The sequence below is a fragment of the Habropoda laboriosa genome, unplaced genomic scaffold (assembly GCF_001263275.1).
Source record: "Habropoda laboriosa isolate 0110345459 unplaced genomic scaffold, ASM126327v1 scaffold387, whole genome shotgun sequence".
Lineage (NCBI taxonomy): Eukaryota > Metazoa > Arthropoda > Insecta > Hymenoptera > Apidae > Habropoda > Habropoda laboriosa.
Window position 1 is genome coordinate 593,386 of NW_017100510.1, and position 17,673 is coordinate 611,058.

Sequence of the window (17,673 nt, forward strand, 5' to 3'; positions counted from 1 at the left end):
TTGTAAAATATTATGCATATTCGTGCTTCAACATACTCGCTGCCGCCGACGCAGCATATGCGTTCCAGAAATCATTTCCCAGCGTGCTATCGATTTTCCGGTTGCAACGAGTGCGTTAGACCGTTTTTAAAAGTAAATGGACGAATGATAGGACGGCTAAACGAGAAATGAAAATTGTCGAAGAAAGGGTTGAAGTTTTTGTCCTGTTTCTGTCGTAGATTCTCGAGGAGCAGAAGAACTACGAGGACGAGATACGGCTCCAGCTGAAGCTGCAAGAACAGGTGCACACCGATCACATTCAGGAGACGGTCGCGCTGAAGGAACAGGAAATGGATAGGTTGATGAAACGCGCGCTTAGCGAGCAATCTGAGGCCGATTCCATAAAATACAAGTCACACCTCGCGGCGATCGTCGGCAGGTTACGCGGCCTTGAAGGTGCCTTAAAGGGTGAGTGTCTTTTCTTTTACTATATACATTCGCTTGGACGGAAATGTTATCTCGCCTTTTGTTTTGGAAATTTCGAAACAAGCTTCACGTGTGAAAACTGTTATTTTCTTCCGTTTCAAGTTTATATAGATCATTACGCTTCTTCATTTGCAAAATTTCGACGTTCAGAGATTTTATCATCGGACACAATGTTTATTCTTACTATATTGCAAAAAAAAGTGAGAAGATTTAATGTCTATTTTGTTTGACCCCTTTGGAAGAATATTTCAATGCAATCGATTTGAGAAATTATACAATCACAAGAAGAATTTTTAAGACTGCACTGACTCGTTAACCTTTTGACCCCAAATTACAGGAGCTTTTTTAAAAAGAAAGTGTTTTGTTAATTTTGACATCGATTCGAGTGAGATTTTCCATAATATTTACTGTTATTGATTATTAAAAAAACTATGAAATATTTGCAATGGGTAAATTTGGACCCGTTAATCTGAAAGGGTTAAATCCCTCAACAATCACGAAACTCCAAAAAGGAAACTTGTCCATATTCGAGAAATTCACGAATCTCAAAAGTCTGAAAAGATTCACAATCGTCCAGCTATTCTAATTAAAAGACGTATTAACGCGCCGCCATTCACGTCGCCTTAATTCAAACAGTAATTCCTCTATCCGGTTTTCTCTCTCTCGCCACTCGACATTTTTACGGATCTCCGTTTTCGCGAGCACAGCCACACGCGCCTCTACGAGTAAATGTCCGAGAATGTAGCGTCCTTTGTCCCCGGTGAAGGAAAAACCGGCGTGGACGGTCGCCTTTGTCGCCGTTCCCCATTATTTCGCTGCTTAATTACACGGGCAAAAAGGTGCGCCTTAAGTATCGCCGTCGCGTTGCCCCGCAGGGACGTATTCGGGACGTCTGATCCCACACTGGCCGTTTCTCCTTCGCTTTGTGCCGTGCGTTTCGCGGCAAGTTAGATCGGATTAAGGGGAGTTTATGGCAAAGACTGGGCACCGTGGAACTCGATCCTGTTGGTACCTCTTGTTACTCCATGCGAAATTAAGAGGCGATTCTAAGGACCCATCCGTGATTCAATTTAACCCTCCACCATTGTGCAACTTTTCAGAGAGTTGCCCTCCACAGGTGGAAGGGTTGAGTTCACCGATGGTGAAAGATGGTCTGTGGGTTAAGGATTTTTGGATTGAACGGAGTTTGTAGGGAGTTTGAGGGTCATTTGTGAGTTCTGAATAGTGTTTCAGATGTATCTTTCGTTTGCAATTTAAGAGTTTCTGTTGGTACATAGTTTCGTTGGAAAAAGTCTAATTGCATTGATAATGTTTGAGAGAAATTGAACTGTCCTTTTCTTCATTTTATAGTCTTTTTTTTGTTATTGTAGAATATTGTCAACTAAATTCACTCTCTTTAGGCATTTGTTATAATCTATTGTGAAACTTGATTTTTCAATAGCCTCTTTTGTTCTTTAATGAATTGTTTCTCTTTGACAAATTTTAATGCTGAAAAGAAGGAAGTGATGGAAAATGTAAGTAAACGAAGGAAGCGTGCATGTATTAAGATTAATTGGATAGACAAAGTCGAATGTCGTAGGAATGGTGAATTTTCAAGTATACTGCAGAATTTCTATGCTGAGAATTCGTTAGTCTATCTAATTTGACCATAGAAAACATTAATTTCTATCCTATCACGTCTTTCTTGCAACCATAAAACTTTTAATAGAGACGTTTGAGGACACTCTGCACGTGATTGAAAATTATCTCATCTTCCTTGCAACCACACAATTTTCATAAGCAATAATTTTCATAATGGAAATATTTAAGAACACTCTGTGCATCACACGCGTCCCATACAGCCGTACCATCCGATTGTCTCTCCTGAGAGACGACCGAAAGGGTTAAAATTGCGTTGTTCAGCCTGGCGGGTAATTCCACCGGGCGTAAGTAGGTGATTCGAAAGGGTTGGGAAAGTCTGGTGCTTCCGATAGGTCGGAATGGAAAAATATTATATCATTTCCAATACGTAGAGAGCAGGGCCTACGATACGGGAATATTAATGGGACGGTTTTCTTCAGTTCAGTCACGTAGAAGCCACGGCAACATTTCCATGCTCTGTTTCCTTCTGCCTCGAGGAAGTTATAGTGGCAATAAGTAAAACAGATTTCCCAGAAACTGCTCCCCCAGGTAATTTAACTTCGTTAACGTTTATGTACTTTTCCTCTGGAACTATCCTACACACACACACACAGAAACCTTTTCTCTTCTTCTTTTCTTTCTCGTTTCGTTTCTCCGTTCCCCCTCGTTATTATGTCCGGCCACAGAACCCTTTTCTCTTCTTCTTTTCTTTCTCGTTTCGTTTCTCCGTTCCCCCTCGTTATTATGTCCGGCAAGAGTTCTCGATCTTTTATGGAACACGGTGTTCCTTTATTTCCCACGAATGATTCACGTGAAATACTACCCGGCTGGTATTCATATGGGACATGAATTCCAATGGAATTCCACGGATAAATATGTAACTGGAAAATATTACAGTTTGCGGATTATGGCACTTTAGAAGATGAAGATTAAATCGTTCGAAACGGTAGTATATCTCTTTGGATCTTCTCGAAGGAATATTCTACGAAGTGTTTTAAGAGATTTCTTGATAATTTCCTGGGGGAAACATTCGGTTTTATTTGTGATCCTTGTCAGCGGTTTACAGAGTACTTTATCCCTCTATTTCATTATCTTAGGTACTGTTTTCTTCCCTAATTTTAATTCAATCTGCTGTGGAAATTGAGTTTCGCGAGGTATCTGGTATCCAAGCTTAACAAATAGAAATGTGGAATTTTGTGGAGAACTCGGAATCCAAGGTTTGCTAATAAAAAAATGTAGAAAACGCCAAGGAAAAGAAAGAGAAAATATAGAATTCAGAGTTTCTTTCGAAATTAAAAATACGGCGATTTACAGAGTAATTTAATTTCGCAAATTATTATTATTAAAATATGGAATTTCATAGAGTACCTGGAATCCAAGCTTTGCAAATAATAAATAGAGAAATATAGAATTCAGAGTTTCTTCCGAAATTGAAAATACGGCGATTTACAGAGTAATTTAATTTCCAAAATTATTATTATTAAAATATGGAATTTCGTGAAATATTTAGACTCGAAGCACAGTAAATAAAAGATATAGAATACGCAAAGGAAGAAACAGAGAAAATATGGAATTCAGAAAATTTTGTAAAATTAAAAATGTGGCGATTTACAGAGTAATTTAATTTCCCAAATTATTATAATTAAAAATCAAATCTCGCGAAATATCCAGAATCCAAGCTCAACAAATAAACTCTACAAAATACTCAAAGAAAGAGGAAAAAGAGAAAAATATAGAATTCAAAGTTCCTTCCATCGAATTTCCCCCACTCTCCACTCACAAACTTCGCAAAACTTCATTCTCTTCGCGAGATCGATCAACGTCCACCGAAAATTCTCCGAACGAGAGATCCAGGCACGCCCTACGCCGATTCGAAGCGAGGAAAAATGACGGAGACAGCGTAAGGAATCAACAAATCGGATCTATCCGTTGCGACAACGTGTTTTCTCTGCGAGCGCGAAACATCGACACGCTCGATTTCCCTCGTTCATCCTTTCTCCCGTTTCATCGCCAACAGAAGCCTCGGTCCGGATTAACGCTAGTCAGGCTTAATACACTTCCGGTACACCGTTATCACGCCCTACACGCCCTCCGAGATTAATGTTCGATTAACGAATAAACGAGGCCTTCCCTCGAGTAGGCGATCGCTAAATATTCGCGACGGTACGTCGACTCTAAGCATTTTCGGCTTTCATTTCGAAACGTTCTTCCTCGTTTAACGTTCTCGAAGACGCATCGCCTACGTGGACGTGAATCTCAAGTGGTTTGGAATTTTATTTGACGGAAATACGGATATTGGATCTTCTTCAATCTTTCGGTATTAATTTTGCAATACTTTTGGGATATTTTGAGGATAATTTAACCCTTTCTTTATGCACGCGTTCTATTTCAATTTAGCGTTCATACAAACGCGATGATCGGTAAATAAACGATGAATTCTTTGATTTTTCAATTGGTAAAGTAAAATATTTCAGATTAAATATTACAAATACACCTATCCCCCGATTTACACGGTACTTTATTTACACGATTTCACTTTTACACGGTTTTCAAAGTAACGGCTTTTCCGAAATATAAACTGTTCAAAATAAAAGTTTATGCCGCGCACATATTTGTACAGTCATTTTTTAGTACCGTTCGTTTCTTAACACTGGCGTTAAACCGAAAAATGAACGGAATTTCCCCCTTTTTTGCACACAAAAAGCATTCATATTTTAACGTAAAGTTTGCTGCCGCCGCGGATCTTTCATTGGCGACCGGCTATTTTCGCCTTCATCGATCGCTCTCTCGAAACTAAACCCTGACCCTGAATTTTGTTTTTATTTTACATTTAAAATAATGAATTTAATTAAATCACTGACTAAATTATGCGCATTTTCCTTTTTCCCCGATTTACACGGTTTTTCATACAAAAAGCCATGATTTCGATTTACACGGTATTCTGAGGAACCGATCATCCGTGTAAATCGGGGGACAGGTGCATTATAAAATATTTGGATTGGTAAGTGAATAATAAATTCATTGATTTTTCGATTTATGGGGAACATGATTTTAATTTACTGTTCATTAGAAACGCGATGATCGACAGATAAATAATAAATTCTTTGATCTCCTGGAAATACGGGCATTGGATCCTCTTGAATTTTTCGATACTAATTTTGGAAGATTTTTAAGATATTTGAGGATGTTTCAACCCTTTCGTGATGCACATCTTCCACTCGAATACTCGAAAAAAATAGATTTCAATTTAATTCCCATTGCAGATGATTCTGAAAAAAATAATTGAATTGTTTGACCAATTTCTTGCATCGATCTATAATTACACTTGTATCGCAAAATTTCCTTCAACATCTTTCCCAATCTCCTTCAACCTTGCCATTCGAAGGTATCAAATTTTGTCCACATCTTTCACGTCCCGAAATTTCCTCTAACCTTGCTACGTGAAAGGATCAAATTATTCCGCAGCTTTCGCGTCTTAAAAAGTTTCAAAAGGGTCAAACGTTCTGTGGCCTTAGCGTCCTGCAATTTTTCCCCCCGAAAAAATAACACCCTCCTTTACATTCGTCTCCCGAAAAACCAACAGAGAGAGTCAAATTTTCCACCAGCCTTTCTAAAATTTCCAAAGTTAAAATATTCTTTACACTCGGTATCCTGAAAAGGATTCAATCTTTTCTCCAACCGTTGCCTTCTTCAAAAATTCAACCTTCCTATTCGAAATTATCCTTAAAAACGTTAAATTCCCCTTCAGAATTTCCCTCTCGCCAATTCTCTTCCATTTCCATTCCACGGAATAGCGGCTAATTAAACGGAAAATACGCGAAAATCTTCGTGAATAAAATTTTTCACGAGGAATTTAATCTTCGATCCTCTTTACACACCATCCTTTTTCTTTATCTCTAGTTTTCTGTAGACGGATACATCGTGTGCATCGTTTTCAACCTTTCTTGAGCCATCGACCAGCGTGAAGGAGGCTTGTTTAATTTACCACGCGAACTACAACGATCGAATTGAATTCTTTTCGTTATCAGAGATCGCGCAGAGAAGAGTACGTAAGGAGATATCGGTATTTTTCAAGGAGAATACGCCACACGTATGGTTATAAAGTGGTATCGGGCTCTTCTATGAGATTGCTATAAAAATTTCCCGCTCTTTCTTTTACGAACACTTCTCCTTTTAAAAACCACCCAAGGGTATTCGTTTCTTTCGCCGTTTTTACGCGAAATTCGTAGCCATTTCACGCGAAATTACGTAGTTACAGGGCAGTGTTATAAAAACCAAGGAGAAAATTGCTACTTTCGTGAAAATGTTGTATTTGCTTTTTGGAAAAAATTTAATAACCACCGAGTGGAATTTCATTCGGTCGAAGCTCTGCTGGTAATTTTAAATAGGAAGTGAATTTTCTTTACAACCTGGTATAAGCTTCGTTTTACGAGGCTCGAGTTAGTTGGGTGAAATTTTCGAGGGGAGATAATTCATCCGGGGATACGAGGAATTCTGGTTTAGAATGATCTTTGGATTATAGTTGGACGACTCGAATGGTGAATCGAAGAGTACTTGCTCTTTGGTATCGTAAAATTCCAAGTGGAACTTTGGCGACAAAGTTTTGTCGCTGTTATCTTCGACGCAGAGAGGAGTTTGAAGTTTAATTTTTACAGGGACGATTAAATTGTAAATTTATCGAGCTGTTCCTTTGTTTTTTTATTCGAGTTCGACAACAGATAACAAGGAAGCGAGTTTTTCGCGAGTTTGAAAAATTCATCCGTGAACGAGTTGAGAAATTTTACTTTCGCTAAAAAATTTAGATCACTTTACCTGTTTTTCAAGTATAAACTTGTAAAGTAAAGATAAACTTGAGGAAGTTCGAGTGACTTCAACTTTCCGATCGAGAAGGAAAACTTGTCTAGAACGTCTCGATTATCGTGAAACACTGATCACTTTTGTACCAAAGTTTTTCACTGTTACGTTATTTATTTATTGGCACGAGTTGAAATGGTGAAAAATGGCAAGGTTTTCTTCGGTATCTATTTCGGCGAATTGAAATTATAAAATTTGACAAAAATGTTGTGAAATATTGAAATTGTCTGTTAAGTATTAGGTTGGTGCATATGAAAGTGCCATTTCTCGTTTTCCAATGAAAATACTTGTTTCTTTTTAACTATTTTATCTAATCAAAATAATCGACGAACATTCAGTGTCTCTGTGACAATTCTCGAATCTGTCGCAAAATTGCAGGATCAAATGAATAATTTAGCCAACCGAGTTCTTCATATTTCAAGTTTCTCTCCTAATATTCTCTCCCCTAATCGATCATTTATTCGTATTTCATTTTCACTCGTAATCTTTCCAAAAATACACAATCACAACAAAATTCTCAAATTTCTTCTGAAAATCTGAAGAATGGTCATCTTTCCAATTTTCTGCCATTTTTGCCTTACCAATTACTATATCTCCACGGTAAACGAAGAAACTCCTGTAAACCAACCTAATAAATAAAACATCGTGGATGATATTGCACTACGAACACCCTGTATACACAGTAAAGCGTCCAGACTATCAGGACGTATCGTTCTAAAGGCGGTTGAGAGAAAAAAAAATGGCAGCACTCGGCCGCCGGAAGCGGACGAACGAAGTTTCCAAATGAGTCCGTGTACTGCGTACGGTGGACGACAAAAACAGTGGCAATAAATCCGCGGTGCCGGTATAATGGCGGTGTTCCGAGCTAGTTTCGGCGCTTGATAGTTCCCTGGACAGTTGGAGGGTGATAAAGAGACGGAGACAGGTAGGGAAGAGGAGAAGTGGCAGCAGGAGCCGCGGTTTTACAAGCTCACCGACCAGCTAACGTATGCAGCATGTGCCGCAATTATAACTTTCAGCCGCTCAAACCTTTCCTAGGAGGGCGTTATTAAGGGTTGCTACACACTATGCTGATGTTTAAGAGTCGCTCAAGATCCCTCAAACCTTTTTTCACCTCGAATTTCGATACCCTTCGGGCGATTTTTGGAAATGTACGGAAATTGATTGGTATATTCTTGGAAGAAGGGAATTCTTTCAGCTTTAGAAATTCTCCAGTTTTTGCAGAATTCTAACCCTTTGTTTTTTCTTTTAAATTTTCTTCTTTCCGTGAGATTTGGGGCAATTTTTAGTATTTGCAGAAATTAATTTGGATTCTTGGAAGAAGTGAATTCTTTCAGCTTTGAAAATTCTTCAGCGTTTACAGAATTTTAACCCTTTATTTTTCTAAAGTTCTTCCCTTCTATATAACATTCGGGGCAATATTTTGCTTTTACAGAAATTAATTTCTATTTTTTAAAGAAATCAATTTTGTCAGCTTTAAGAATTCTTCAGTTTTCCTAGAATTTCAACCCTTTACTTTTCTAAACTTCCTCCATTCTATAAGATTCGTTACTTTGCAGAAATTAATCTCCATTTCTCAGAGAAAATAATTTTTTCAGCTTGAAAAATTCTTCACTTTCCCCAGAATTCGAACCTTTTATTTTTCTAAAGTTCTCCTCTCCCGTAAGAAGCTTAAATTTCATATTCACCGTGCAAACGAGTCGCTTAAAGCCAGACAAAGGAGAGATCCATCAGCGAAGATGCATTCAAGGCGGGATATTATTCGAAGATTTAGGAAAATGGAGGAATTGCGCGCTCGAGATTACAATGATCCGAAGTCTATTTTCGAGCGGTGATTCCTTACGCCGTGCTACCGTTACAACTTACAGTTGTTCCATGGCAGTTGGAAATGGGGGCGTGAGGAGTGCAACGGGGGTTCTTGTGAATTTTGCATACGCATACGGTGCGCACAAACCTGCTGCATTCAGGTGCAGCATGCAGATGTGCAATGCAGAGAGCGTTGTATATTTCTGGGCAAATGTGGTCCACGTAGCTTTTCCTTTGAAATTTAACCTCCTGGCGAGTTTGGGACACATTACTCTTTATCCTCGTATGAATATTTCAGGCATTCTCTCATCGGCGCAAACTTTTCGTTGGTGTGCTCGAATTTTCGAGATTAAAAGGCAGCTGTGCTCTTTGTATACGTTCAATAAGTGTTTCGACATTCTTTTTAATTCTATTCGTCTTTTTAATTGGCATAATTCTTCCAATTTTGAAGTATGAGTGACAGTGAAAATTTTTATTCAAAGTAAATCTTCTTTTTAACAAGGACAGCATGCTTTTCTCTTATTTTTTCGGTTGAAGTTAGGGATTCTAATGAAAGAATGATTCTCTCACTCTTTGAGATTTTTTTCAGTATGTGAATATTATTCTTTTCTCTTATTTTTTGGGCGGAAGTTAGGGATTCTAATGAAAGAATGTTTCTCTCACTCTTTAAGATTTTTTCCACTATTGTGCCCTACGAGAGAAATGAAACATTTGTCAATCTAAATCATAGCAATTCTCCTCCAAGATTGTCAATAGCCACTTCAAAAATTTTTCTGATATTTTTAAAGAGCATTTGTCCCAAAATTTTGAACTCTAGATTTTCAAAGAATTTAAAGAAAAAGTAGCGTGACAGTCAAAGTTTTTCTAAATTTCCCAACTTTCACTTTCAAAAATTTTCTACCTTGCCTTCTAATTTTTCTAAGTCTCCATTTAAACTATCCATAACTGCAAATTTTTGCAATTGTTAATTATCAATTATCCGATATACAAAACAGCAGATGATAAAACAGCGACTATTACTGCTCCCGAAAAAAGAGTTTCCACGAGCAGCATCAATTTTCTCGTCGGCGCACAAGGTATCAAGCTTCTTTCTCGCAGAAAACCAAAAGCATCCGGCTAAGTTTCAATCTTCCTCCGTTTCGCGACTCGATTTCCAAGCTGCTACTCGACGATAGCCTGGAAAGGGGATGATTTAAGAAAGCGTGCCGAGAAGGCTCTGCTCTTGGTACACCGGGTAAAGATTAATCGAGGTGGTTCTTCGGTTCGAAGGACCAAGCAACCCAATCGAGTCTCGGTTCTTCTTTGTTTCCGGGTGGAGGAAAGATAATCTGTCACCGCGAAATGGACGATTCACTCTGCCGCGAAGATAAATCACCGGAGATAAGTTTGCTAGGGAAAACATTGGCCCCACGGTAAAAATTGTATCGCATCCTGTAAAAATTGCCCTCGTTACTTACATCGCCAATCGACTGCTTTCTGTCTTCTCTGTCGGAAGTATGAAAAGGCTGTTGATAAATTCGTCGGTGTTTCGTGATGATTTTTGTTCGAAGAAATAATAGTGGAAATTTGTTATTTCACTTTACGTTTGTTACGTGATTCCTCTATTTTGTGCTGTCTTATGGAGATTGTTACACAGTATATACTATTTTTTATTACAAAATTTATAGATTCTATATTTTAAAAATTGTGTTTGAAATATATATAGTAATTAGAATTAAATCAAATTTTTATGGAAGTTAGAGAAGCATTATCTGTGCTCCTTCCTAAAACAGAAATCGTATCTCTCTAATTCACAATTAAAAATGATTAAAAATCAGAACCAGTGACTATTTTGCTTGCTGTAGAATTGAACAAGCTCTCAAATAAATAAGCTACCCTATTCTTAAATATTTCTGAACCAATTACGAGTTAAATTTACCTTTCCCAGTTAACAAATTGAATAAAATAAATGCAAAACCTGGAAAGGGTTAAAAATCCTCAAGTGTCACTCTGTTCCATCGAATTCAATTCAACCCCTCTCCCCCAGTCAACAACTAAAAAAGACCTACATATTAAGCAGAATTAAAAGACAGAAAAAAAGGATTGTGCAGCGAAAGAGTTAAAAATCGTCTCTCGCTAAAAATATCACGTGTCACTCGATTCCATCGAGTTCGATTCACAAATTCAACAGTATTCCGCCAAGTGATCAGCAGTCTTTTATCAGTCTCTCCTCCTTTTTTCTCCCCAGTTCCTTCTCTTTTTTTCCCCATTCTCATCGACTGTCGGTCACACGAAGGGGACGCAGAGAAGAAGGGACGAGAATCCGATCGGTGGAAATGAGAGGGGAGGGCAGGAATTTTTACGGCCGCTTGGATAAATCCGCGCCGACGAGGATAATGGCCCGTCCGGCTGTTGGAGAACGATGGAAAATCAAAAAGCACGAGGGACGCGGCGAAATTGATTGGCCCATATCGACGAGGAGATTGTCGTTCTGGCTTTTTGACGTTCCCGCGCCCCCGGGAGTGACGTTTATTGCTTGCAAAAATGTTTTTGCCGCGCGTGCCTACCCCCATCCGTCGTGTTACCTTTTTCCCATTCCCTGCTCGAAGATTGACGATCCAACCTCGTACCGTGTCCCCTTCTCGTCCCAAAGTGGCGGCCCGGAAATTTTTAATGGAATTCGAATGACGTTTATGGGTAACATTAAGATTCGCAAATTTGGACACGTTGTAGGAGGAAAGTACGAGCTGTGGAGGAAGTTCGAAGGGTCGGGACGATATGTAATTTGTTGCTTTAAATGACACATAATTTATTCAAATCGGGTGAACAGAAAATTTGTTTAGTATCTCTTTTAAGTGATATTAGACATGTATTTCTTTCCTTCCGAATTGTTTTATATTTTTTAAGTTTTTTTGGGAGTGATTTTATTCATTTTCAATGTCTAACGTGATTGTACGGCGAAAAATATTACGAACGTGTATTTTTTTGTTTTAATTTTTCTTGAGAGTGATTTCATATGATTTGAATTCTTAAAGAAGGAGAGAAGGAGTAATAACTAGAGTATTCTTCTGTTTTAACCCCTTAACCTATGATTTCTTTTCTGACTATGCATCTAAGCGTAAGCCATTTTCTATTTTAGTACTGTATCAGGCAACAAAAACTAATCTGTCACAAATTAATTACACTTCGTAATCCTCAGTCTTACAAATTCAAACGAAAGTTAGGATTACAATGAATTTTTCTTACTAATATAACGATTTTTCTCACATCTTCACCAGAATCTCTGCCACGAGTCTGACACGTTGTCATATGTTAAGGGGCTAATCGTGAATTCTTAAAGAAACATAATTAAATGTCGAAATACCAAATGGAGAAAAGGAGTAATAACTACTGTTCCTCTTTTTTAATCGTGATTTTTTGCAAATAAAAATTTACAAATTTTGTGCAGCTTTTTTTTTTAAATTGTAAGAAATATTAGAAACAAGTTTTCACTACACGTTCTTCGCGGGCGAATAAAAGAATGATGGAAAATTGCAATTTGCTATGGAAAATAAAAAATTTTATCTAATTTCTGGGTGATTTTATCGTTTCTCGTGATTTATGTTTGACATCAATTTGTCAACGAGAATGTATCAAATACACAACGAAATTGATGTACTACATGACGTTGCCGCTATTAGAAGCATCACCGAGCCAAATATAGATTATACATAGGTACTAATGTATACTAATTAATTACATTCATTATACCTATTAACCGTGCTTCCGTATACTGACGCTTCAAACGATCTAATTGAACGTGAAAGCAGATCTAACAGACATGTGTTTGAGTCCCCCGATTCTCGAAACTTTGAAGACGCGATGAAAGGAGGACGTTAGGAGAATTTTCCATCGTTATTATTGTACCGTGAAATTTTAACGCGAGGTAATAATATTTCCTGGGTAATAATTCCAAAAGGAAGAAACTTTTATTTTTTGAAATCTTGAAATTGTGAACTTAAGGAAATTATTTTCTCTGAGAATTGAAAATTTAAAGATCCTCCGTCTTTGGACTCCACTTTTAGATCACCGTATATTTATGCTCTGACTGCATTAAATGAGTTTGTATAATTATTTCGAATTAAACAATATTTATTAATATACAAAACAATAGAAATTACAAATTTTTAAAGTTTCTTTTTCTTAAACACAACTTTTATATCACCCTGTATAGTAATTATAGAATAATTATAGAATAATTTTTATTCTCAGTAGAACACAATATGACTTCGTCAGAACAAAGCATAGAAATTTGCATAAAACATACATTGAATAGTTAACAGAGAAAGATAGTGAAACATAGAAAACGAATTATTTTAATTACACGTTCGCACTTTACTTTCTCCAAACGTCAAAGAAAATTCGCTTTAAAAATTTTCAAGGCTTCCATCCTTCTGCAAATTCTTCTCTAATTTATGACGATTCACAGTGGACTCAAACTTTCGATCACCAATGTACTCGTAATTACTTATCTAGAATATTTTTTTTTCGAGATCGTCGAGTTCGACTGATGGAAAATCGGCGTTAATACACGTCCCATTAATCAGGAACTTTCGATCAGCGACGTGTCCTTTGATCCAAATGGCTGCCGAATTTCAATCTTGCCCGCGGAGAGAGGGGGACAGAGTCTTTTCCCCGCCTCCGCCGCGCCGATTAATTACGCGAGTAATTAAGCGCGCCGTGTCCAGAAATTACGGGCATTATTCGGTTTGTCAATTAGCGCCGGTGCACGCGCGCCCCACGATGACACCTGGGAAAACCGCAGCAGAGTTTTTCGCGCGGCGAAAACGTGGAAAAATAAAGGGGAGGCGATTCGAAACACAGTATTGCGACCAATGACGATTAATCCTGGGCAATGAAGGTTTTTCTGTCTGGTTTTTTTATATTCTGGCGTAGATTCCACGGTGATTTTCGAGGTTCGACGCGAATATGGATTGTAATTGATAATTAACCCTTTTAAACCTTGGAAATTTGAGCAATTTTTCCTGAATTTTTGACGGAGAGTTAATATTTCGAACAAAATAATTTTACTGAGTTTGGTTATTTAAAATTTTTATGTATAGGTGATTTTATCTTAGCACTGTGATCCTCGTTCTTGCATCCTTGATATAAGTAATTTACCCTTCTAACCCATTGAAAGCTGAGCAATTTTTTCTTGATTTTCAATGTCTCCGAAAGAAAAAATAAATTTGTGGATTATAGTTGATAATTAACCCTTGTAACCCTTTCAAACCTAAGCAATGTTTCCTTAATTTTCATTCGACAGTTAGTGTCACCAAAAAAAAAAAAATAAATTTGGGGATTGTAATTGATAATTAATCCTTTAACCCTTTCAAACCTAAGCAATGTTTCTTTGACTTTCATTGAAGAGTCTAGTGTCTCCAGAAGAAAAAATAAATTTGTGGATTGTAATTGATAATTAATCCTTGTAACCCTCTGAAACTTAAACAATTTTTCTTTCACTTTCATTCGAGAGTCAATGTCTCCAAGAAAAAGAAATATATTTGTGAGTTTAAACTGATAATTAACTCTTTAATCCTTTGAAACCTGATCAGTTTTTCTTTGACTTCTATTCGAGAGTCAGTGTTTAAAAGAAAAGGAAAAAAGTAATTCCAGTAGTCATACACAGGTTAATATATCTCGACATTACGATCTTCACATTCCTGCATCCCGTATATGACATTCGAAAAGCGAAACCTGTCTTCAGCCCTTCTGTCCGTGAATGGTCGTTTCCGAAACGTCAGAAAATTCGCCTAGCAAACGCAGCCGGGGCAACAAAAGCTCCACAAACGTCCACCGCGAAAAAGCTCCTTTCGGTCGGATCAAAGGGATCGTTGGAGCGCGAATACAGGCAGCGTCGACGCTGGTAAACGATTAAGGGAGTAATTAAACTGACCAGCAAGAAACCGGTAACATCCGCGTTTAAATCTGCCAACGATCCTTCTCTCCTTCCCTTTTTTTCTTCTTTTTGCACTTCCTTTCTTCTCCAAACACCCGAAAAGTATCGTCGCGCGCGGCTAAGAAAAACGCGTGGATTTGACGCGGAGATTTATTACGATGTTAACATTATTCGCGTTATCGCGCTCCCACCTTCCACTCTCTGCTCTACGGATTCTGTCGTTCTCGTTACGATTAATTAACGCCGTGGAACGATAAAGCGCCGCGATGAATCGTATTTGACCCTGGTATAATTAATTATCCGGCTGGTGCGTGAGCGAACTTCAGTCGTTTCGACAATTACCAGTTCACCCCGGCTCGTTTCTGATCCTCCATGAAAATACTGGAGCGAGCATGATTAACCCTTTCGTTGCAGCAACAGTCAACCCGGAAGCGTTACTCACTGCTCGAGAATGCACTATTTTTGCCAATAAAAATTCAGTTTTATTTTGCGTTCTGTTTACATTTCCGAAGTTAAATTGGCGAATCTTGTCGCTTAAAATGGCACATTTCTGAGCTCGAGGACCTTAAATTTTCTAATTTGAAAATATCCTTTCGAATCGAATAATTTTGACTGAAGATCGTTTACCTTATTTGAAACGAATTCATTTTTATTTAGTATTATTGCGTACTGTCTACACTTTCAGAGTTAAATTGTAGACTCTTGTCACATTTCTGAGCTTGAGGACCTTAAATTTTCCAATTTGAAGGCATCCTTTCGAATCGAATAATTTCACTGAAAATCATTTATTTTATATGAAAGAAATTCATTTTTATTTAGCACTATTGTGCGTACTGTCTACACTTCCAAAGTTAAATTGGTGAATCTTGTCGCCTGAAATGGCACATTTCTGAGCTGAGGACCTCAAATTTTCTAATTTGAAAGCATCCTTTCGAATCCAATAATTTCACCAAAGTCAATTTATCTTTAAAAGCAGTGAACATATTTCAAATGCAAGAGATAAATGGGCCAGTCTGTATAAAGAGGTGTCTTTAATGTTTTCTATTTAATACTTAATACCTGACACTGTTGAAATAGTATGCTTACTATTTTCGGCAAAACTTCCTTACAAGGATGATTCTTCTTTGAAGTTCGAAGTTCACGAAGCTTTAAGACATCGTATAAATTTACCAACTTCTACACTATATAAGTCATCAGTGGTCCAGATAACCCAGGACAAAGAAAAACACAAAAATTGCCAAAAATTAAAAAACTCGACTAAATTTCAATATTTCCTAAAAACTGAAATAAATTATTCACTTTCAAATTTCACCAGTAAAAACCTTTCTCAACATGGTGCAACTGAGAATTGAAAAAAATATGCCTCGTTAAAATCCATTACAAGCATAAAATTTCGCTAAACAGAGAAGCATCGATCGAAAAAAAAAGCGAAAACGCAGGACGGAATTGCTGAGCGTGTATCCGTGAAAACTGGCCGAATGCAACGTGTTTAATCGTGGAAACGAGGCGTTCAGTGGAAGTTTGTATGTCGCGTGCCGCGAAAAACACCGTTTTGGAAACGGCCAGTTCGATTATTTCACGGCGGAACAATTATATCTGACCGTGGCTCGGTCGGATGGAACGGTGTTTTCGGTTCAGTTTACGCTCGCCCGGTGGATTTGCCATTTCGTCGGCTCGAAAAAGAGCCGCGCGTGCATATCGACGGGAAATCGATTCGGCCGGCTCGCAATCGGCCCTTTTGTCGCGCGTACCGCCGCATCGTTTCGCGGGAATAGTCGCGGAACAGGGTCACGCGGTTACGGAATCGCGAGAAAATGGGGTGAAAATGGAAATAGCGGCGGAAAATAGGGGAAAATGATGGAAAAATTTCGAGGAAATATCGGCGGATAAAGGGGAAAAATTTCGTGTGGATAGGCAGCGTGGGTTAACCCTTTCGTGACCAGTTGGACGCAAATGTTCCATTTTGAGCGGTCGAACGAAAATTCGTCTCGATTTAGTGTCCGTTGTAAACCAAATTAGTAGTCAAATAATGAATTAAAAAAGTATGCAATTTTGTTACGAAAGGGTTAATGCGAGAGAGAATATAAAATTTGGGTAAAAGTGAGAAATATAAAAGTGAAGACACTTGCTTGTTTCTTATTTTCTCTGGAAGTGTTTATAATGTGAATAAATCTTTTTTTAATACGTTTTGTGTTGTGTGGATTATCGATGGAATACGACAGTTTTTGGATATGGAGATTTTATTAAACGAAAATGTGTACTGTTCGACTCAGTGCAAAGGAAGATTAAAGCATCGAAAATTCAATTATATCGATTATACGTTCTTCTGTAATTAAATTTATATTTTTGTTAAACATTGTATTAAACTTTTATTTAACCAAAGAAGATAGTCTTCGACTCGAGTGCAAAGGAAGATTACAGCGTCGAAAGTTCAATTCTATCTGTTAATAATTCTTCTGCAATTAAATTAATACGAATTTTAATATCAATATATTATTATTTTTAGAATTAGAATTAATATTAAATTTTTAATACGAATTATTTCACTAGGCCTCAAGGTCCCAGTAAAATCTACAAAATATTTTCGATTATTTTGCATGACTTTCAATTATTTTCCTCTTTTCAACAATCACGAAAAAGAAATGATCAAAAATCTAATTCTTCTATAAAGGAGATCTAATTCTTCAATAAAGAATTAATGCTACAAAGTAGTTTTAAAGACAGGAAAACACGAAGACTATGACTGCAACAAACACCAAGACTGACGTAAAAGCACAAAACTGGAAGTGGAAGTTGGACCCGTGAAAAAATAGACCTGACAAACGTAGATAGCGAAAGCGAGAGTAGGTTGAACGAGGGGTGGAACAACTAAATCGAAGGGTAAACAGTGAAACGAGCAAGAATGGAAGCTAGCATGAAAGGTTGACCAGGAATTGTCGCGTAACTAGCTGAAGTCAACAATAGAAAACCAACGCTCGAGACACCAAAAGGAGGAAGAAAAGAAAATAGTT

At 37.6% G+C, this 17,673-nt stretch overlaps 1 protein-coding gene across 1 annotated transcript in view; it reads left to right on the forward strand.

Moving 5' to 3' along the window:
• Positions 1-17,673, forward strand: part of LOC108576319 (MICOS complex subunit Mic60) — a 65,570-nt gene that overhangs the window by 13,225 nt on the left and 34,672 nt on the right. The window contains exon 10 of the mRNA XM_017939281.1: positions 219-447. Within this exon, the coding sequence (XP_017794770.1) occupies positions 219-447 (229 nt within the window). The remainder of the gene's footprint in view (positions 1-218; positions 448-17,673) is intronic.